General features: G+C 38.9%; 1 protein-coding gene across 3 annotated transcripts in view; it reads left to right on the forward strand.

Annotated features, from left to right (window-relative positions):
- PCDH11X (protocadherin 11 X-linked) overlaps positions 1 to 22,848 on the forward strand; it is a 415,202-nt gene that overhangs the window by 39,452 nt on the left and 352,902 nt on the right. For 2 of the 3 annotated variants that reach the window (XM_033072213.1, XM_033072215.1), the window contains exons 2-3: positions 4,187 to 4,770; positions 20,494 to 20,541. In XM_033072213.1, coding sequence (XP_032928104.1) covers positions 4,231 to 4,770; positions 20,494 to 20,541 — 588 coding nt within the window. In that variant the 5' untranslated portion in view covers positions 4,187 to 4,230. The remainder of the gene's footprint in view (positions 1 to 4,186; positions 4,771 to 20,493; positions 20,542 to 22,848) is intronic. The other variant, XM_033072214.1, reaches the window with a different exon arrangement.

Genomic DNA, 22,848 nt, shown 5'->3' on the forward strand with positions numbered 1-22,848 from the left:
AGCAGCCAGGCCATGGCAAACAAAAACCCCAACCCAGCAACCAACACCCCAAACACTAAAAACTGACAGTTCCCACTTTGGAATAAAGCAGAAATCCATATCAGCATGGTCCAGGAATTCAAAACTTGTGCAGAGCTCCCTAATTGTCAGTGGGCACTTTGGAGGGAGCCCCAGTGAAGGGGAAGAATTGCAAAGAGCTCGTCAGTGAAGTAATGTAATAATCATGGTATTGACTGGCAGATGGAGCTGTGTCATGGGGATCCTCTGCTCTGAGAAACACCATTTTATACAGAGATTTAAATACTCCTATTTAAGGAGCCCACGGTGGATTAGCAGCAAATGAAAAGGATATGATATTGAAAAAGTGTGGTGTGCTAGCTAAATTTGTCCAAGCAATTAAAATAGGTTTGAGAATATGAAGATAAGAATGGGAGTGATATTTTCAGTATTTCTTCTCTACTATGATTTTAATAATTGGATATTGATGTATCTTTGGACTTCAGTATTCCTAATTTTTAAAAATATGATACCTTGTTCTTTGTACTTGATATGGCAGTTACAAAATATCACCACAGCTTGTTTATTCTACTTTAATCCAAATCTGAATCTAAGCATCAACAAATGCTGTTGTTTTTCTAATATAAAGTGGACACCTGAACTCTTCTACCCTCTTTACTATTTTTCTGAGATTGTTTAAAGGAAGAAATAACAAGTTCTGTAATAAAATAAAGGAATTCTCACTCAGGTGGGACCAGATGGAGCCTTGTGCATAAAGAACAGATTTTGATTCTACCTTCACATCCTGCTCCATTAGGTGGTTAGAGTTTCATATTCTCTCTACTTTTCAAGTATTTGACAGCTGTTAAATGAAGGTGATAATGAACAGTGCTAATATTTAAATGGCACCATTAATATTTGGTGTATTGGGCAAAAAAGCAGGTATATTGGAGTGCACAGCCAGCCAGAGGAAGAGAAGCAAGTTTAAACTTCTTTTCCCCCTCCTCCCATCCATCTTGTCCATCTGGGCCATTTTCCTTCCTAGTTGGGAAGTCAGCAGCACAGACAGCAATGCATCCTCTTGAAAGCTGGGAAAATGGCTTGGCAAGCTTCATGTTACCTTCTGTTAAACAATTTGATTTGTTCTTAATTTTTGTTTGGTTTTTTTGACTGCCTTAAAAGTGTGAGCAAGTGCTGGAACCCATGGAAAGTCCTTTAGACTTGGGCTGCTTTATTCAGCCTTCTGTACTTTTGTGCTTCCTCAGTGTTCCAGGCTGGAACACTCTGATTTCATAAATGTCTTTGCTTGCTGCAAAGTGCCTCTTGCTCCTGTTCTTTGCATTGCTGTTGCCATAGTATCCCTATCAGAGCTATGGCACAAATGACAGGCAACGCACAGCTATGACTTTATAAATAGGATTCTGGAAGAACAACGCTTTCCTCACTACACAAGATATTCTACTCTATGTCCAAGCAGCAAACTTGGGTCATGTTGGGATATTTTCTCCTTGAAGGCCTACATCTCTGGAATACAGCTTCAAAACTGTTACTAGAAATTGCTTGAAAGAAAAAAAAAAGAATTTAAAAAATAGTGTATTGTGCAGAATTTCAAGTATTGTAAACCATTGCTGGTTGTTTCTTCCTGCTAAACTAACACTGGCTATTACATGTCTATGCCCTTTAGTCACTCAGGAAAGTCTGTGACAGCAAAAATCACCACAAAAAGTCACGTTAGCATTTATCTGATGTGGTTTATAAGCGTGCTCTGCTGTTTTTTCATGCTTTGAAGCTTTTTTCTTTAATATGACACAAAAAGAATTTTAGTAGGGTAGTTCAAACTTGATTTAAAGTAAGTGAAAATATGCATGAGAATGTAATGCCAAGTTCCACCCTGCAGTGTTCTTTACAAAACTCTTTGAGTCCTGCTGTTGTTATTTTATAATCCCTGGAAACTCCACTGCCAATGAAACTGGGGTTAAAGGCTGATAATTTAGTGTGAAGATAAAGTGTCTCCTGGTATGGTCTCAACTTTCACAACTGATTCAGGAATATTGTTGATGAACTCTTTAGATTGTTGCATTTGTATACTCATCCTCATATAGCTTTGTAAAAAAGAGAAAAAAAGAAAAAAAAGATTTGGAATATTTTTATACTTGTTTATTCAATATTTTTTATATCATTATCATTTATAAGGAACACTTGCATCAGTGTTGTCATAGGAGATTTTGGTATAGGGGCTAGAATTTGGTTTATATTTATAACATATTTATGTTGGGCTTTTTAATTTCATTTTGTTAGAAGACAGTTAATAAATAAAATTATAACCAATAAAATTATAGCCAAACTATTCCACTTGCACACTCTCACCAAGTTAATCATTAGGCTCACATTGCTACCAGGGTGTTACCATAATGATAAGCAGGAGCTGCTGATGACTTCCTTATTTGCACATTTAAATAATTATTATAAATAATAAAACATTATAATGATTTATAAAAGGCTCTTGGTGCTTCAGTCTGGGCCCCTGCTTGGTGCTGCTTTGGGTGTTGTGAATCCCTGAAGTCCAGTGCTAAATCAGGGAATCCCTGAAATGCCATCCCCTTTTTCCCCATATCAGAATTCCCTCCAGGTTCACTGAATTGCTCAAGGAGCAAAACCTTTTTCCATAAGTGGGGATTTTTATTTCATGTAGAATCATGAAAATTGAATAATTGTCTCCTTTTGTGTAATCATGAAGCCAGAAACTGCTGTCCAGTTAAGAGGTGCTGGTGTGGGGATTCACCTTGCAGATTGAGCTGGAATGTTTTTATCTGGCACTGGCTTCCAACCCAAAGCAGTTTGCAGTCTTTAAATGGAATAGCAATATTAATTGTTCCTAATATATTTCACTGCAAAATCAAAGGGTTTGGTCTGAAGTCCCTGCAAGTGGCACTGCTGAAAGGCAGTAACAAGGCTGAAGGCAATTACTGGCATCAGTAATTTCTTCAACCACTGCAACTTGATCTGCAGAAGTAAATCAATCTATGCTATGACAGGGAGACGAAAATAAGAAGAGACAGCAAACAAAATCACACTTTTACCTGCACAGTGAAAAGAATGTAGATGTGTTAGTACAGGTATATTTGAAACAGATGCTAACCTGATGGGAGTTAAGATTTAATTTATGAGAAAAATCACTTTACACAGAACTCTCTTGAGCATTTACCTTAGAGAAATGCTATCCTAGCAAATTCTGGAATGACAGAACTGTGTAAAGATTAGGCAAATATTCTATACATGGAGTTCAAGAGAGTGATTTATGACTTAAAAATTCTTGGCTGTGTAGCTGTATGCAGCTGCACAAATATCTGTGTGTACCTGCAAGTCCTCTTATTCCACCTTTTTTGGGGTTGTTAACAGCCTCAAGGAGGCAATATATTGTTATTCAGAAAACAGCTTGGAAAGTGCAGATTTTTCCCTTGTGGAGAACAAGTTTGTATCTCCCTTTAAAAATATTGGTGTTCCAAAGTATTATGAACAGGCATCGCCAAATTTTAAGTTATATTAAATTTCTTAGAATTTACTAGACAGGTTTCCACACATTGTTGGCTGAAGTTCACCAGACTCCATTTAGATAATAACATTTTCTTGCCAGTTTAAGTTCCTGAATTAAAAAAACCCAGATTTCTTTGTTGTTGTTAACAAACATTGCACAATTTTGTCAGTGCAAAACTTGGGGGGAGAATCAAGACAAGTGTTCTTCTATTCCCATATCAAGACAAGTGTTCTTCTATTCCCATATCTAAGCAAGAGGTATAAAAAGATCTGGTTCTCAGCAGATGGTTGCTTGCAAACTTCTTGCCTACTTTTTTCTTAGGGGGGAAAAAAAAAAGAAAAGAGGACAATTGGCAGAGAGATCAAAGGAAGAGATTTTCCTAAGGAGCAAAGGAAAATCTCGTGCTGGAAATAAGGGATTCCTGTTACTTATTTCTTCATTCAATATGATCCAACCCTAAAATTCTTACCTCAGTGTTTAGTTAAGAGTTTCAAGTAAGAAGTTGTGCAAGGAATTTTATACATATTTAGGAAGGATTGGGTTAAATGTGACATTACAGATGAGGTTCATGTGGTTGGTGTAGGAAAGGAGATCTCTATGGCTTTAGAGCAATATTCTGTGACTTTTAAAGGATTTTCCTTTCCCTTTTCCCAGCTACTCCTGGCATTCTACACAAATACTCATTAGTCATTCTGGAGATGGACTTGCTGTCTGGAACCTACCTCTTGGCAGTCTTGTTGGCCTGCATCGTGTTCCAATCTGGCGCACAGGAGAAGAATTACACCGTGCGGGAAGAACTGCCTGAAAATGTCCTCATTGGCAACCTGCTCAAGGATCTCAACCTAACGCTGCACCCCGACGTGCCCCTGTCCTCCCCCCTGCAGTTCAAGCTGGTGTACAAGACTGGGGATGTGCCCCTGGTGAGGGTGGAGGAGAACACCGGGGAGATCTTCACGGCTGCCAACCGCATCGACCGCGAGAAGCTGTGCGCCGGCATCCTCAGCGAGAGCCGCTGCTTCTACGAGGTGGAGGTGGCTGTGCTGCCTGATGAGGTCTTCAGGCTGGTCAAGATCAGGTTCCTCATCGAGGATATAAATGACAACGCCCCCCTTTTCCCCTCCACGGTGATTAACATCTCTATCCCTGAGAACACAGCCATCAATTCCCGCTACTCTGTCCCGTCTGCCATCGACCCGGACATCGGCGTGAACGGCATCCAGCACTATGAGCTCCTCAAGGTGGGTTTCTCTCATCCTTCTCTGTTGCTGTCTGTGTTGCTGTCCTCCCACGAGTGTTGCCAGTCCTCACCAACCCGTCAGGAACCCAAAGCTGTGTGGTGCACGCAGTAACAGGAACCCAAACTGTGAATTGCAGTTGTGGTAGGTTCAGGTCCGTGTGAGAATGCGAATCTGTGGCCCTGAGTGCATTTCAGTGCAGCTTATCCTCACTCCGTGGGAAGCTGTTTATGTGCATGTAGAGCTGTGTAACAGTGTGATGAAACATCCACCTGTCCCTGAGCTCTGCACCAGCATTCAAAGTGTTCTTGACAGTGTTCTTGAACCATTAAAAACGTGTCCTGATTGCCAGTGACACGGCAATGCTGAGTGCAGAAGTGTTTTGTGCTGGTTTATGTCTCCCATTTTTATGGAGATGTTCTTTTTTTATGCCTCTCTTGCACGACTGGGGGGGACTTGAGCAGTAGAACTGGGCCCAGAAGTGGATGTGATGCTCATCTGTGTGTTGATGAGCTACTCCAGAGGGAAGGAGTCTGTTTTTGTAATGTCTGGGCAGGAGCAGCTCCAAGATGTGCATGAATGCAAGGAGAGCAGTGCAGTGACCTTGTAAGAGCAGATATTTCATATTTTGGTTCTTCTTTCTAGCAAGTAACAGGGGAGCTGGGATTAGGGAACAGAAGAATAACATAAACACATCATGTTTATATAAACAAGAGTGTGTGATTGCTAAATAAATGATCACTTTTGTTTGAGTTTACTGAAACAAGCTTAAGAACAGGAAAAAACTTACCCTGAAACTGCTGGGGGGAAGCTGAAATTGCCCTCACTTCCTTTGACTTGGAACAGGGAACTATTCTGTGGTTTGGCTACTCAGCAACTAATCTGACCCTCCTTAGTGCCAGAAGAATAATGATTATTTTATCCAATGTATTGCTTGACTGACTGGATAGCTGATACTCACTGATATCTGTACTTACTAGCAATTTAATAAAAATAAAACTCTGCCTTCTTTCAGCTCTTTTAAATCACCTGAGACCTGTAGTAATTGTGGCTGTGTGGGTGCTAAGGAGTGGCAAAGACAAAAAAATTATTTTTCAGGAAACTGCATCCCACAGGGCATTCATGGCTAGCTGTAAAAAATAAAAAAAATTTTAAAAAAAGAACCCACATGTCTGCCCTCAGTGCAGCCAAGGAACTTAAAACTTTCCAAAAACTTACTATAATGTTTGTAGTCTTTGTAGTAAGCTGTTTAAAACTTTCCCTAGGTTATAGGAAAGCAGGTATAGGGGTTTTGTTTGGGGCTTTTTTAGCTAGCTAAGCAAAGTATCCAGTAGGGCAGAGTGTTCTTTATGTGGCATATTAAATGAGATTTTGGGGAATGAATAGCAGCATAATAAATAAATAACAGTAGGAGCAGAAAATAATGAAAAAAACAGGTTTACACACAAAATGGGGCAAAATAATACCCAGTTTGAACAGAGAAATGTGAGTTATCCAAGAGAAAAGTGCTGTTATTGTAGGGAGAGAAAAACTGCAGAAAATGGCAAAATCAGGAGTCCCTGGGCCTGATGAGCAACAGCTCAGATCACCACAACAGCAGACTTGTTTTGTGAGCTTATTTGTGCCTGTGCATTCCGAGAGAGAATGCACCAGGTCAGCAGAGTGGGAACACATTTGTGGGGGAGCTCATCTGAAACCCAACCTGCAGCTCTGCCAAGGGCACTGCTGGCACCAGACCCTGCCTGGAGGGGCAGTGCAGCATGAGAGGGGCTGCCTGAGAAAGAAATGTCCAAATAGCTTTTCAATATAAAAAATATTTAATTTTTAATTAGTGAAAAAAGAATTTAAAAAGATAAGTTTTGTGGTTATTCAAGGGTCTCTGGAAAACTGCTTTTGTCACATAATGGAAATAAAGGTGGGGAGGTTGAACTGGTGTGGACTGGAACTTCCGAAATCTTGTGCTGCAAACAAAATAATTTGTGAAATCACAGCCCTGTAGGCAGATCATCTGAAAGAATTAATTGCATTTTTCTCTTGAATGCCTGTTGGTCAGGTGTTTTTTGAGTTATGGATCTACTGCCTTGAAATGAGCCAGCAATTTCACACACCTTGGAAATGATCTGTAAAAACCAAATAACGTTCTGACCACCAGACACCATCTGGAATTGCATGTTCAGATGTTATTGAAGCCAGGCCTGTTTTGCCCAAAAATAGGAGGAAAGGTTCTCTGTCCATAACAGATTCTAAAAAAGAGGGGATTTCTCACTGGAGCTGAGTCGTTTATGGGTATTTAACACATTTTCAGCGCTTCTGTAGCTCCTTGGGAAGGTAAAAGCCATGTGTTACAATATTTCAGTATTTCCTGCCATGTGTTACAATATTCCAATATTTCCTCACTTTGTTGCACTTACCTTACTGCCCCTCTCACAGGGTGTGAAAATGTTGCATAAAATTTATACAATTTGTGTATTTAGTTTCTTTTTGCAAACTAAAGAAGCAATGGTGAAGTATTTAAACTGACTTTTTTTTTTTTTTTAAATATCCTGCCAGTCATTCATCAACTCCCCTTAAAACAGCAGAAAACCAAACTTTATAAAGAAATACAATCTTGTATTTTGGATTCAGCGGAAGCTTTGTAAAGCAGGGTTTGATTTACTTAAGACAGTGCTTTAATTACCACACTGATTAACACTCCAGCGTTTTTTGCCTGCCTGCATTTTATCGAGGTGTGCCTGAATAGAAAATAACTTCTTTATATGAGACTGATTCATGGTGCTGCATCCTCAAAACTTGCTGGGTCTCTGACTTTCTCGACCCTGTTTGAAATACATGGACTCTAAAAAGGGAACAGTTTTACTGTTAATAGAAAAGAGGAGACAGCCACACCGAGCTTCTCGCTGCTGTGCATGGCATTATAAAAGATTCTGTTCTCTGCTGAGATGCCCCAAGGTGACCATAGAGGGAGTGACATTAAGGTTTCACATGATAAACAGTGTTTGCTGGGAGCAAGGGGAGGAGGGAGAACTTAGATATTATTTAACAATAGAAGAAAATTCATTTAGAATGAGAAATTGCTGGATTGGGGAAGAGGATGGCATAGCACTGATGGTGGGAGCTGGTAGGTGCAGCTGAGACAAGAAATAAATGGCCAGATGGAAACTCAACCATTTTTATCTCAGTTGAGATAACTACTTTAAGTATAAATGGGAAACGATAGGGAAAAAAGAGCTGGGCATTCTCAAATAGAAGTAGTAGGTGAAAACAGTAGGATGCAAGAGCAAATTGTGCATTGAAACCTTAATAAACAGTGATTTCTGACTGGGGATGAATCTACAAACAGCCTTGTTCTGGTTTAACCCGGGGCAGCCCAGCCCTCAGGGCTTTGTTCTCCTCCTCAGGGCAGTGCCATTGTTTACAGACTGACAGAAAATGTGCATTGTGTCAGGCAGGGCCACCACGGGGCCATAAATACCTGCTTGCTGTTGTTGATTACACTGTTCCAGCACGCCTACATCTGAGCTCCAAGCAAGCTGATATTTAGTATAACCTGATTAATACAATTCATATTTATAGGTGTCACAGGCCTCTGCTTGGACTGCAAAGGTTTTGGTGTGAAGCATTTCTTTGTTCTCTTAATTGTTAAAAAGGTGAGCTGGTTCAGAGCAGGTTTTGAATAGGAGAGGATTCACACAAGTGCATGTTTTAAATAATATTTTTAATTGATTGCTTTGCATCTCTTGTCAGGTAGGTACACTATGTACACTAAAAGTGGCAGAGGTGCAACAGGAACAGGGCATTATCTTCTGTGGGCTGATTGTTCCCTTAATCCTTTACAGTTTGGGAGAAATTAGATTGGTGTTACTGTCATAATTCCATTTCTCTTACCTGCTGCAGTGATTTTCTGTATTTACCTATCAGAAGCAGCATTGCTAGAATAATACAGTAATCTCTTTGTGGCTGTCAGTTCATACCTCTGTAATCTGACAAAAGAGATTCCTGCTCAGTCTCACAACATGTCAGTCCTGCCTCTGATGTGGAGTTTCATCTCTCTGCTCTAGATCATCTCTGTGATGCCTTTCAACAGAAGATATCCCCTTCTTTCTGATGCACTTTGTCAATTCCATGGCCCATGGAAGATGGGAATCACAGTTCTTCATCATACTTCAAGCCTCATATTTCATGCTTGCAACTGGTTATTTCTGAGCCTCACAGCAGTCTTGGATCAAGTAACTCATATCACTGTCAAGATCAAGAGTGGGAGATGTGTTTTATGTAGAAATAAATCTAGGAAGGTAGTTAGAATTATAGACTGAGACTAGATTTGTAGTTCAATGTGTATCAGAAAGTCACATTAATGCAATCTTGGTTGATAATCCTGTGGTAAGCAGGGATACAAATGTGAACAACAACAGATGCCAACAACTTTGCTCTGGTCTGTTTGTTTTTAATGCTGCACCAGTACTGCCTGTGGGGCTCAGCACACAGAGAAAAAACAGTGTGCCAGCACAGAAAGGGAAGTTAATGCATTCAGGGAGCTCAGAAATAGGTTTAGGAAGTTTTCTGCTTTGGAGTCAAGCTCTAAGGTCATTCTCTTGTAATTTAATAAATAGGGAGAGCTGGACATGTTGTCTTTCTAAGGTAATTTTTAGCTGCCCTTTAAAAGATGCTTTTTTTAGGACAGACAGGCTGTCTTTTGAGTGGTGCCAAGTACTTTTGTCCTAAGCCCACAGTGGGGGAATAGGTCAGACCCAAAACATCTTTCCCTTTTTCATCTGCTGGTAGAAGTTCTGTGTTTTGGTTAAAGTTAACTCATCTGCTGGCAATTTTTTCATGCTTTTCTCCCAAGAGGTGCTTAATAACCATCTGAAATTTTTACATCACCTTTACAAAATAAGTCTATTTTCATTATTTTATGCTGTAGCTGAAAATTCACCTTCTTCCAAATCCTCCACCCCATTTACTCATTTTCCTGGCAGTCCAAAATAGCAGTGTGGTTCTGTAGAGAAGGTTTTATGCTAGAATAAAAATAATGCTCAGTAGTGATTTGTCTAGAGAGATCTGGACAGACAAGTGGTCATCTGTGAACACTATTTTGAAAAAGTCACTGGCTCTGAGCTCTAAAAGGGAAAAGCAGCTGATTTGCATTCCTGCAGCTGTGCCTCGGTGTCTGTGAGGAGATAAAACTCAGCTCCTGACTGGTGGTAGTGAGTCAGGAGTCAAGGTAATTGCCTCTTGTTGGTTGATCCAAGGCTCCTTTAGGGTGGTTTATGGCACTATTGCTGTAAAACTGTCAGCTCCCGTTAGCCTGACATCCCTTTGGGGACTGAGCCAGGCTGCAGGAGAAAGTCTTGCTGGAGGCACAGCAAGTTCAGTGAGATGGGGTGAGGGACAAGTTGGTGTCTCTGCATCCCAGGCTCTGATTTTCACACGAGCTGTCATGGAACAATAATATATAACTTACATGGCTCTGAGAGGAGAGGATGATAGACTGGAGCTGCAAGGCAGGGATCTGTCAGACGGAGAGCTCCACTTCATCTGTCTTAGCTGAACGTTATCTTTTGCTGATGTCCACACAGATCAGGTTTAGCACAGATGTGGGGATGCTTTCTGAGCACAGAAGGCTCAGGATTTGTTTACACAGCCCATGTGCACGGCAGCACAGAGAAAGGAACATTTTCCCTACAGCCGTTGAGAAAACAATTGTGTCGTTTATCAGAAATTGCCAATTACATGACCAATCATGCTCTCCATTCATAACCCCAAAAAAGCACTAAAATTCCCCTTCTGGATGAAATTATACTTTGGTTTGCATAGATGCATGACTTTGGAACTGCAAATATGCAGTGAAGTTACAAAAGATGATAAAAGTGCTCTCAGGATTATGCTGGATCCTTAATTTTTCCTACTGTCTCAAAATTTACCATGTTTAAAGGTGTCATATTTTGTACATCATAAAAGAAAGAGGTAGGAGCCTTTTTCAAATGCCATAACACTATTGCCATGGTGTTGGGAGATAATTTTTACATATTCAGTGTATTATTTGTGAATAGAGATGCCTCTCTTTGGCCCTTATTTTATCTTTAAAGAAATTCAGACCATTTATTTATAAATTATGTCAGTGCATCTGCTTGATGTACTGGTCATCTCACATCCAACAGCATTTTAACTTTTGTGGTAATTTTTTGTAGTGAAAAGTCAGCAATAGATGTCACCATCCAGGCATGAAACATTTTAAAGACCATTTTTTCGACCAAATTAAAAACAATTACCACAAGTTCTGCAAGACTATCACTAATGGTTACTGCATGTACTTTAAAAGTTCTTTGGATCCACTGTAATTCTTGTTTCAGAATAACTTTGCAAGGATTACTTTTGTTCTGTTTCCTTTACTTTCTGTAATGGATGCATCAGGGCATGGCTTACTTGTATTTTGGATGGCTGTCACAAGAAACCTTGAATTAGATCCAGCAGATCCTAGAATTATTCTGATCATTTAATATTCCAAATTATTAAGGAATAGCTTTTTTCACACGTACTTATGACATTGTTAGAAAAAATTATTCTATTTTCAAAATGTTGAGTAAAACAAAGCAAAATAAAAGTTGAATATTAGGTGCAAAAGATTTTTCTTTTGTCCAGCTCACTTTTCTAAGACTCACTTTTCATCCCATCTGGGGGGGATGAAGATTGGAAGATTTCCAATTTTCCAGATATGTTTGGAAAATAGAAGTAGTTTCAGTTTTTCCTGGTTTAGGTTGTCATAAAAAACACAATTAAAATATTAATGTAACTTTTATAATAATTTTAATTTTAATTTTACTTTTAGATTTCTAATACTGGATTTTAGCCATAAAGATTTAAATATCCTAGCTAGTTTCCCCCCAGACAAGCTGTACAGAATATTTTCCTTCCATTTAAGAAGAAAGAGCTATCAAAGAATATATTTAAAGCAAGTGCCAGCCACGGTTCATGGCACTTGACTGCATTAGTATAGTTATTTTTATTCCTGAAAGAAAGGTGTATTGCAAAATAATTTGTATTCTCTAACCCAGAAACATAATTGGTCTGAACACTGAAGTCCTGTCGAGCTTTTGAAGCTGGGACATGGAGCAAAGACTATTTCAGACAATTCTGAAGAAACAAAAAGAAACGTTGCTAAAAGAAATGAGTTCTGAGTCATCAGCTCTCAGCATTGAAATACATTTTTCTCTCATTGTGCTGTAATTGCTGGCTCTATTAATGTGATGTATTCTTGCTTTGGTTATTGCTGATGTTCCAAAGTCGAATAATTGTAGTTTTTTTTCCTCTGCTTTTTCAAGCAAATTGACGTTTTCTGGGTTTTTTTCCTTTCCTTTTTCTTTTGAGTCAGGATATTCCTCTGTGCTTTTCAGGCTGGGATATTATATGTTTTTTTCACTGGGAGAATGCATTTTCCTCTTCATCTGAACCCCAGTCATATGATTTTCATCCTCATTTCCATTAGAGATTTTTCAAGATAATTTGTTGCAGCAGATTTAAAGGTATAAACAAAGGAGTAACTTCTATTTTGTTCCTCTTTTCCATCTCATATCAAAAATAGCACTCTGGCACTTATCACTTTTTTTGTGAATTGGCATTTTTTGGAAAAGCCAAGAAATATTGTGAACACCATAATTTGAAAGTCAGTCTTAAAAACAGAGCCTAAAACACTGAGAGAACTTTGTATCATCTTTTATTGTTTTACAATAAATGGTTTCACACTTTTTACTGTTTTACACAAATGAAGTATTAGTTCATGATGAATATCCAAGACACTTACCATGCTTGCACAATATCAGAACTTGAATGAGTTCCTTGAAAATTGCCTGCTTCTTTGAGAGATTCTGCATTAATGCTTATTTTTAAATTCTGAGGTAGTCCAGCCCCTCTCTCATAAAAAATTTTCACTTGAATAATTCAAACCTTCAACTGCCAGCATCATCCTGAGCTCTTGGCAGTGAAGTTCAGTGTCTAAGGGGACCTTTGGCAAAGCTAAACAGAAAAACCTGTGTTTCTCGAAAACCACAACAAGAAAACCCACACAAAAAAGTGTGTTTTTTAATGTCTGTTTTAATATCTGCTTCTGATATTTTTATTTTTTGGCTTTTGAAGTGCATTATGTAAGACATTATGACCTTTGCTGTGCACCTTCATTTATCATCTGAGCTGGACTTTGGTGCTCTCAGTCTTTGCTGGTCTCTGTTCAAAGCCTGCAGCTTCCTCCCAAGGGGAAGAGGAGAGGCAGGCACTGATTCCTGGGCCTGACCCAAGTGCAGCCTTGCAGGATGAAAATGAGTTTTCTCTGATCTTGTATCTGTCTCTAACATTTGATATCAGATGCTTGGGAATCACCAGAATATTTTCTCAAGCTGTTCCTGAACTTCTGCCAGTTTGAGGCTCGCATATTTCTTGCCCAGCAGTGCTGATTCTAGTATTTTTTTTTTTTTCCCCTCATATGTGCAGATTTTCCAGTGGCATTTTGTAAAAATTCTGAATTTTGAAATTTGAGTGTTCAGAATATTGTCAAAGTATTAGACATTACATTGTGTGATGATTACTTGTTTTAATTTCTGCTTACAGCAGCCCACTGGTGGCATTCTTATACTATGAAAACAGCTCTGTCTTTGAGATGTGTTTTGGATGCAGTGATAAAAGAATTGAATTTTATTAAATTTTATAATTTAACTTTAAAATGCAGTTCTATAGGCTCATGGATGAGATGAGAAATTGTGCAAAGACATTTTTCACAAATATCCATGCCCATTGTGCTACGTTAGGTAGAAATAAAATTAATTTGCTTCATATTTAAAATGTGTATATGCTTGAACTACAGTGGGAAGTAAATGCCAGAGACACAACCAGAACTTGTTCTGCTACCCAGTAGCAGAAAAATTTGCAATATAGAAATAGGATTTTCTCCTAAGTTTTCCCACGTCCAGGAACTGGAAGAACAGTCAAACCTTCTTCAGAAATGAATTTCCCTTTGTGGAATTAAACCTGTGTGGTTTTTATAGACTAACTTTAATAATAACTTCAGAACTCTTTGATGATGGAGTGTATGATTCAGGGTTCCAGCTGGCTGAAAATCTCTGTCCAGGTTTGAACCTTTCACAGTCAGTTCTGTGGCTGTGGCTGTTTAAATCCTATCTTCACATGCAGGGCACTGCAATATTCAGATAATACTACAGGAGTTCTGCAAACAGCAGTGAAGAATCTATTCTATATCTTTCAGAATCTATTTTGAATCTTGTTTTAAAGTTCAATGGCACATTTGTCACAGCACAGCATATGCTTCAGGCTACTGAGTTTCACAAGCAAGGTAGCAAAAAAATTCCTTTTTTGTTACTCATTGCCTCTAACAAAGATTTGAGTAACATTTATGCACAGTGGATTTCCCCTCACCCCCCATTTTTTTTTTTTTTCCCTTTTTATATTGCAGATGGCACAAGTTTATCCATCAGGAAAGGTTTTAGTAGCTTATATATTATGCTGATCAGGGGCTTCTGCCACGATTTGCATTTGAAATATTGAGCATCACTGTAAATCAGGAGACAAGAACTCATGCTGCAGTGCTGTGTGCTACCTGGATCTGGCATCACTGAAAGCTAAAGGTGCTTTATTTGAATATTCCTGTGGAATGATGGGCTGACTTTTCCTGCTGGGCAGCTGTTGGAACTAATCAGATTGTGCCTAAGAGCATAATAAGGAAAAACTTTAATAATGCTTAGCCCTTTTGGAAGCTCCATGGCTTCAGCTGTCATACTCACTTTCTCTAATTTAGTTTAGGTTTGTTGTTTTGTTAAAAGCCATATTGCTGGATTTCAAAGCAGATTTCACTTAATTTTACATTTCACAATGGGTGCTTCCACATATAACCACAGTAGGTCTCTTCTTATGTTACCAGAAAAGTTAATTGAGTGTGGAAACAGAGCTTTGACTCTGTAGGTAGAATGCATAAAAAAATTGAGTTTTATAGTGTCACCCTAGGATGTGAAGACAGTTCTCTATTTTGAATCCACGTAACAACTGAAACCTGTTTTATTGTGGAGAGCAGTCCTGCAGATTTCTGTGAGCAAATTGACTCAATCCTGTCTTGGAGAGTACTTGTTTTGTGTTCTTCCAGTGTCTGTGAGCCTGATGAATAATGACAGATGTAGTATTTGGTAGAACATCCTAGGCATGTTTTAAAAATAGCAACATGCCCAACCAAATCTTAAAATTCAGAATCAACTGTATGTTTAGCTGACTGCTTCATCAACATAATAAATTGAATTATTGTTCACAGTTTAATACCTTAATATTCAAGAATCCCAACAATATGCTAAACCCTCTAAGATAAAGGAAAAATATAATTAAGGGGACAAATCAAGGTATAGACAAGTCTTTGTGTCTGAGTTGAAAATTGTTTAAATACTGTTTAAGTTAAATTGTTTGAGCTGTGCTTTAATTTCCATGCTAATGGTAATTTTCCCAGATGATGGACACAAGTTAATATACCCTTGCTAGATTTAAAGATGAAATTTTTAGTGATTTTGTTCTGGTAGAATCGCTTGTTTACATTTTTTTTTGAGTATGAAGGCTGAACTTCACATTGAATTATTCAGAGCATGTTGCCATCCCCAGAGGGTGCTTTGTCCCCTCCCTGTCCCTGGTCCCAACCTGAGATGCTGTTTTGGCCAGAGCAGGATGGATTCTCTGGGCACTCTGGGTTTCACTGGGGGTTATGGTCAGACTGGAGCAGTGGGAGGGGCAGGAGGAAGCTTTCAGAAGTTTTCAGAAGTTTTCAGTTCTGCTTTGCCACCCTGGCACCTTCCTGGCTGGAGCTGTGGCAGCTGCCCCAAAGCTGCTCAAGCTTTTCAATGAGGAAGAGACCTCAGGTCCAGTTTCAGTGTGTGCCTATGACAGAGTTTATTGTAGCACAGGCAATGTGTGAGCTGTTATTTGGGAACAGCTCTTCTAGGACAGTGACTGAATGAACCTCAGGAAAGTGCTTTGTGTGGACCCAGACCTGGGAAAACTTGGATTTCCCCTTTGGGTTGGGTTAGAAATGGCTTCACCTGCCTGTGTTTAATTTGCTTTTTGTGGAATAGCACACTTTATGAGAGGGCAGACATATTGCTAAATAACTCCTGAGCTGTGTAATTTATTTTTATTCTGGCATGAACTTGCTGAGGAGATCCACCCCATCACTCCCCTCACCCCTAACATTCACCACTATGCTTTTTTTCCCATGAGCTGTGGGAGGGTTTGTCTCAGTTTGCAATTTATTGGAGGATTCACATTACCTGCTGAGATTAATCTAGACCTGAGCAGCAGCAGATGGATATTGTATTTACCTTCTGATGCTGCTGTTCTTCATGCTTAATATTGACTTATTGTGTTCTATGGACTTATGATTTTCTTAGATTTTTTTACCTTTTTGGTGGAAAATCCCTGTCCATTGTCCATAATTTTTAGTCTATATTCATGGCTGAAGTGATATTAGGGAATATAAGCAGTGCACAAAAAGTGAGCAGAAAAGCTGGAATGGAATGATGACTGTTTGGTGTTTCCCTTGTAAATATGCCATTCTAATATTCTTAAATTTGTTTTCTTTCTTACAAATCAGTTACATCAATTCCAACTCTGATTTTAAGACAAGAAATAGCTCAAATGTGTTCAATTAGAGTGAAATTGGAGTTTGATTTTTATTTTTAGAAAGGAATATATTCTTGAGTAAGACTATATATTGAAGTATAAATCAAATACACTTATAAGATTTCTTGATCCCAAACTCACAGGAAAGCACTTTCTCAGAATATAACTCATTAACTGGAAAGTCAGGACAATTTATTTGCTAGAACTTTCAATACACACAGGTAACAAGAGATTTCTTTTCAAAATTGACTTTCAGACTCAAGTTGCTGCCTTACAGTAAAGAAATGTTTCTTCTTTTTTATCTTGCTCTTGTTCTAGTGAGTCAGATAAATAGGAGTCAGTAACACTGGAGGAGGAAGTCAAGTTCCTGAGAAATCCAGCACCAGAAAATACATTTTTGGTTTATGTCCTACACTCCTTGATCAGTATGGTGAAAAGACTTTTATTTGCTGAGTTTGAGAGTTCAATGTCTCTGTATTTCTTCTCAGCCAGTGTCTCCCATTTATTACTCTGAAATTGCAGTATTATTTATTATCTCCCCATGTGCAGTGAAGTGGCATCTTGCACACGTCACACTCTTTTACAATTTAATATGGGAGTCTCACTGTTATTTTCTGAAAGTAATAAAAAAAGGATAAGTTTTCATTCCTTGAAAAAGTATGGCTTTATTTCTTCCAAAAGCAAAACTGATCCTGTGGCAGTTAAATGTCACACGCACACTCTCTTTCTTATTTTGATTTTTACAAAACCCTGCAGAGTGCAGGCCTTGGGAGAGGCTGATGATCAGGTCATTTCTGCAGGGCTGGAATTCCTAAAACCTGCTTGTGGAAGCTGGGAGAAATCTCCAATTGGAGGATGTAAACTCTTTTCTGCTAGAGATTTTTTCTCACCCTATTAATGCGTTGTGAATTTTCTGTATTAAGGCTGTGGATTTTTTAATCAATATTCATAAAACAGTGACACATGCACATTAAAGTGCTGTCCCTGCACATTAAAAAACTTCCTTGTTTTTCTGGCAGTGTGGGGGGTTCTGTGTGTGTGTGAGATGCTCCTGCTATTCAGATGGAAGTTTTGTCAGCATATTTTCCTAGAAGTGTAAGCAGAAAGGGAAGATACAGTGATTTTTCTCCCAGCTTTCTCCCTTTATAGGGGTGTTAGGTCAAAGAAGACAATCTTGCTAAACAACTTGTTGGAAAAGCTGCAGCATCAAAGGTTAGGATATGGATTTCTGTTAACAAAGGTGCCTTGAGTTTAAAGATGAATTTGTGTGTGCATGTATGTATAGGAGGGACTGAGATAAAAGCTACACATATTTAATGGATGTTGATTTTTCAGGTGATTTTGCTCCTTTTCAGCAAAGCACAAGGGTTTCAATTTATTTTACATTTTTTATCCCATTTGCCACGAACAGAATCCACACATACCCATGACCCCCATTCTCACTGAAATCACTGAGCTGGGGATGCTGCCCAGCCCCAGCTTTAGGGGAGAGGGATTTTCAGAGCTGTCGGGGTTGATTGTGTTTCCTGGGGTACAAGTGCCTGCCAGGTTTCATCCCCTCCTGCCTGATGTGCTCAGGAGCAGGAGGGCACAGCAGGTTCACCCCTCACCAGCACCTGGCAGTGTCACCCCAGGCTCCAAATGTGCCACTGGGAGCTCAGACACTGCCTGTGGCTGTCCAGGCAAAACGAGCTTGTGATTTAGGAGCTGTTCTGAGCAGCTGCACAGAATTGTCAGTGCTCCCCTGCAAAGGGAGTTTTGTACTCATTTATTTCTCTTTCTCACACATCCTCGGTTCTGTGCCTGTTCCCAGCTAGGAAATAGAGCAAATATGTAACTGTCACCCTGTATAATGCAAATATCAAAATGCACTTGTTGGATGTATTGTTGCCTGATATAAATCCTATTTTTTTCCCTTCGTTATGTATCTATAGTGAGACTCCAAAGGCAGAAACAGACTGAAAGGCAAGTCAGGTGTCTGCAGCTTTATCCTGGGAATTCAGAGCAAAGCTCAAACATGATTAATACCTTAATCTGAATATCCTCAGGGTGTTGAAAATGGAACTTTTTGTTCAGTAGGATGTCTGTGAATGTTGCTGAACAACTATAATGGAGATAAGAAGGGGAGGTTGCCTCCCTGGCTGTTACCTGCAACTGTTGACCGCCCTTGTTTTGGTCAAAGTGTCTCTAAATGAAAGAACTTTGCTTGAAGATTGCAATTCTGAATTTAGCTCCTAAAGTTGCATTCTAATGGTTAGTTTCTAAAGTCTGAAATTCTAAAGTAGTAGACCTGAAACCAATGGACTGACAGAAAACCATAAATTGAACACAAGTTTTAAGAATCTTGGCCTACAAATTAAAAGGCTGCATTGCTTTGACAAAGAGTGTGTTTCAAATCTGTGAGCAACTCTGCTGAGGTCTGCACTATAAAAAATTCTTACCTTTGCAATGTTATTTTTCTCCTTTGAAGCTCTGTCACTCAGTCTGTAAGGTAACTGCTGGTGCTAATGACACTTATTTCCAGTAACTTTGGGTTGTAAGCTGTGGGATGGCATGAGAGGAGTGGCTGTGGAGTCTTTAGGCAGGACAGCTGTCCAACAAATGGTAATTTTCTAGAATTCATGGGCAGCAAATTGCACACTGGATGAGTAACAGTAGACAAGGGACCTTTATTAGAGCTGCACCACTTAGGGTGCTTTGGATGTGAGTGCATTCATATGCACCCATTGCAGACACATAAATCCATTATTGCCTACCATGTGGAATACTTTGTGTTTAAGGCGTTAACTTGGCTTTGGCAATTCACAATTTCACAACCAAAGCATCTCCTTTGAAAGAAAAATACAAGTTTAATTTGCAACTTTTAGAGGAAAAAGTTGTCCACTGTGTAACTGTGGTGTGTTTTTCTGCATTGAGAACTGAAGTTGTGCTGCTCTACTCTCTTCTCTGCTGATAGCACAGCCACAGAGCAGTTCCATATATCTTGGCAAAAACAGGCAAGGAAAAAGTGTCTGGGACTTGTCTTTTTGAAGACTTGCAGAGATTTTCTGTGTTGTTGCTTGTGAAATAGCCATCATTTAGCAATCATGCATTATTTTCTGGACTTTCTGAAAAGATTTGAGGGTCCTTTGGACTCAAAGATACATTTCAACCAGAGGTTTTTATTTAAGTAATTACTTAATGAATTACTGATTTACTTTCTGATTACAAGGCAACCTTTTAATGTTTTTCTTCTTCTTTTTTCCCTTTTAAGACAATTGTTAAGATGTAATAAATGTGTACAGCTTGTTGCAGTAGTCATTGAAATGAGTTACTGTAGAATATGAGTAAAAGTTTGATCTGTGCATGGCCCTTGACTTCTGTGTGAGATTCAGTTGAGCCAAGGACATCATGTGAAGTGTTTGTCATTTACAGTGCCTGAAGTATTGATAATCAGTGTAGGGTGAAACTGTAGCCACAAAACAATGAGCTGGCTTTGCTCCTGTGGCTTTCTCTGGAGGTTCAGAATCTCTTTTCAGTGCAGACTGAGGACAGCCTTGATCCACTCTTTGTCAGCTAACAATGGATGCTAGTTACACACAATTACATAATTTGTGTTTTAAGGAGTAATCACTGGTAGCCTCTCTCTGTTTGAGTACTTTGTATTACAAGCAGTTGGGTTTGTAGCATTGTTTAGCACAATATTCTTTCCTTTCCCCACTTTGAGAAATTCCTGCTTTCTGCCAACTTACTGCTCTACAAGTGTAAATCCATGGGATGTTCTGAGCACAGGGGACCCTGTTTCCGTTATCAGCATTAACCAGAAGCTGATCTGTTATCCCATTCTTCCCAACAATGTCCAGGCAGGCAGGACCCCACAGATTTAACAAAATCCTGAAGTGAAATGCTGTGATACTGTAATATCTGTGTGGAGACTTCTGGTGCACTTTGTCACATCCAGTCCTGTCTGTGGAACTTGAGCTGTTCTAGCTCACCACACCGTGTGTCCGTGTGTCATTGATGATGTATTTATGAAACCACCTAAATGTTGCAATTTTTAAAATACTCTCTAATTTTCTATTCACATGGCAGCCCAAAACAGCTCCGAAAAGGACATTTGGATCCATTACAAATGACCAGGTAAATATACACAGCAGGGAGTGTTCCACAAGAAAGTTTCATTATTTGGGAGACTGTGTGTGCCAATCCATGGAAAAGGCTGTTATGAAAATTGGAGAAGGTAATAACAGAGCTCCTCAGTGCTCCTGAGGGATCCCATGAGGGATCTTGTGAGCAGGGTCAGAACCTCTTCAACCTAATCCAGGCTCTGAGATGGACACGACTTTGGTTTGCCTCCAGTAGTTAGTGCTAAAACTGTATTTTTAAATTTAAAAAGTCAATATCTGGTATTTTTCACTCCCATTCTTCTGTAAGGGTAGAGATATTGATGGAGTAGATTATTTCTATCTTTTAATGGGCAAAGGTATTCTATAACTGTTAATTATCTATTGCGTTTTTCCAATGGACCCTTGCCCTTCCCAGTGTGGACAAATCCTTCAGACCACTGGGATAATGTGGTGACTGAGGTGCAGTTCTGTCCAAACAGAAATCTGACCCTAATGGAAATTTTAACTTCACTGAACTTTTAATGATGATAGACCCATTTACTTCAACATGAAGAAATTAATCCTGAAGGTTTTTGTTCAGGTTTCTCATTTTAGGTCTCAATTTTTTTGTTAATAATGGAGATAATTAGATATTTATAATCTTAAAAAGAAATTTCTTGAATACTTCATCAATTTTTTTGAGTGTTTAGAATGTGAGAACTATCTGTTCCTAGGAAATGTGTTTGTTAATTTGCAGCATGTCACACCTAACCTTATCTCTTAAGCAACATGAAATAGTCTTGCTAGAGTTAAGAGAAAGTCTAGTTCTCTGTAAGGGTTTTTCAGTGGTTTAAAAAGATGTCTAAACCTGTAATGAATATGAAGAAATAGACATGGATAATATTTTTTTCCATAGAAAATTATTGAAGTGTTAATAATGAACTTGCAAGAGTTCTTTGCAGTCTTTTCTGTGCTCTAGTCATTCACTGCTAGTGCTGGGGAACTAAAGCACCATATTTTATATCAAACTCATCTGCTGTGATGAAAAACCCCTCTGCCATGCTGGGTAAGAGAAGCAGAGATGGGCACACACAAGGACAGCCACGTGAATTCAAAGTCTGCACCAAGTTCTTGTAGTTGTGAGATCCAATGACAGAATAATCAGTGCCCATCTGTCAGCTTGTGTACAAATAAAGAAGTAAAGAGAGCTGACAGGTTGCTTTTACTCTGGCTTCTGTTGTTTTCTTTCCTCTGGAATCTATGTTAAAACGTAGAATATATAATTCATAATTTCTTAGTAATTATGAAATTTATTGCAAATAACTGCTAGCCAGATTGAATATGAAGAGGAAACTCACGCTCTGCTTCCTATCAGCATAGAATTACCATTCTAAAATTTACCCTAATTGGTTCAAAATGTATATCTTTATTTAGAAACAATTTGCAGGGCTTATATTTTCATGCCTTCTGCTAAAGAAGCCAAATCTGTATTTGTTTTATTGCTTCAAAATGAGTTCCAGCTTACTTTATACTGTCCCCAGTTGCAACTTAGTGTTGCCACAAATGCTGTGCAAAGTGGCACAGTAATTTTGGATGTGTGGATGAATAGTTCTGTCCCATGAAATAAAAGATGGCTTATGTAAGGTCAAAATCTGGCTTTGAGAAAACAAATCAGTGAAAGCCCAGCCTCACTCAGAAGTGCACAGAAACTGCAAGTGCATTCACTTACTGGTGGGCAGCAAGATACAGGGAATACAAATATTTTGCAACTAATGAGAAATAAGGAACCTTGAACAGTGGGAATGTTTTCTTTTGCTTTTTTCTGGGGTGACACAAACCAGTTCAGAGCACAACTGGACCTGGTACAGTGGAAAGTGTCCCTGCCTGTGGCAAGGGGCTGGAATGAGAGATCTTTAAGGTCCCTTCCAAACCATCTGTGGTTCTGTGGCAGTTACATGAGTGACGGTCAAAGTTGAGAACAATGAACAGAGAAAGAACAGTTGTTCATTATTACAAATATTACACATAAAAAGAAACTCCTATTTAGTCCACAATTTTATTTATGCCTTCTCTTTTTCTGGTCATCCCATGCATTCAGCATTAGCCATCTGCATTCCAGCCCTGCCCTTATGGAAGATGTGGCTGGAAAACTGCCTTTTCATCATTCCTCTAAGTGATGGCATGTGAGAAAAGAGGATAATTACACTATTCTTAATTCCTGTTTGTCTGAAGAGGCAGCAGAAGAGAGAGGGAATTTACTTCTAGATTCCAATATTTATTTCAGCACATTTGTCAGCACTACTGTTTTTTAAAAAAGCTGTGTTTGTGCAATATAAGCAGC

Source organism: Catharus ustulatus, chromosome 14 (assembly GCF_009819885.2).
Source record: "Catharus ustulatus isolate bCatUst1 chromosome 14, bCatUst1.pri.v2, whole genome shotgun sequence".
Lineage (NCBI taxonomy): Eukaryota > Metazoa > Chordata > Aves > Passeriformes > Turdidae > Catharus > Catharus ustulatus.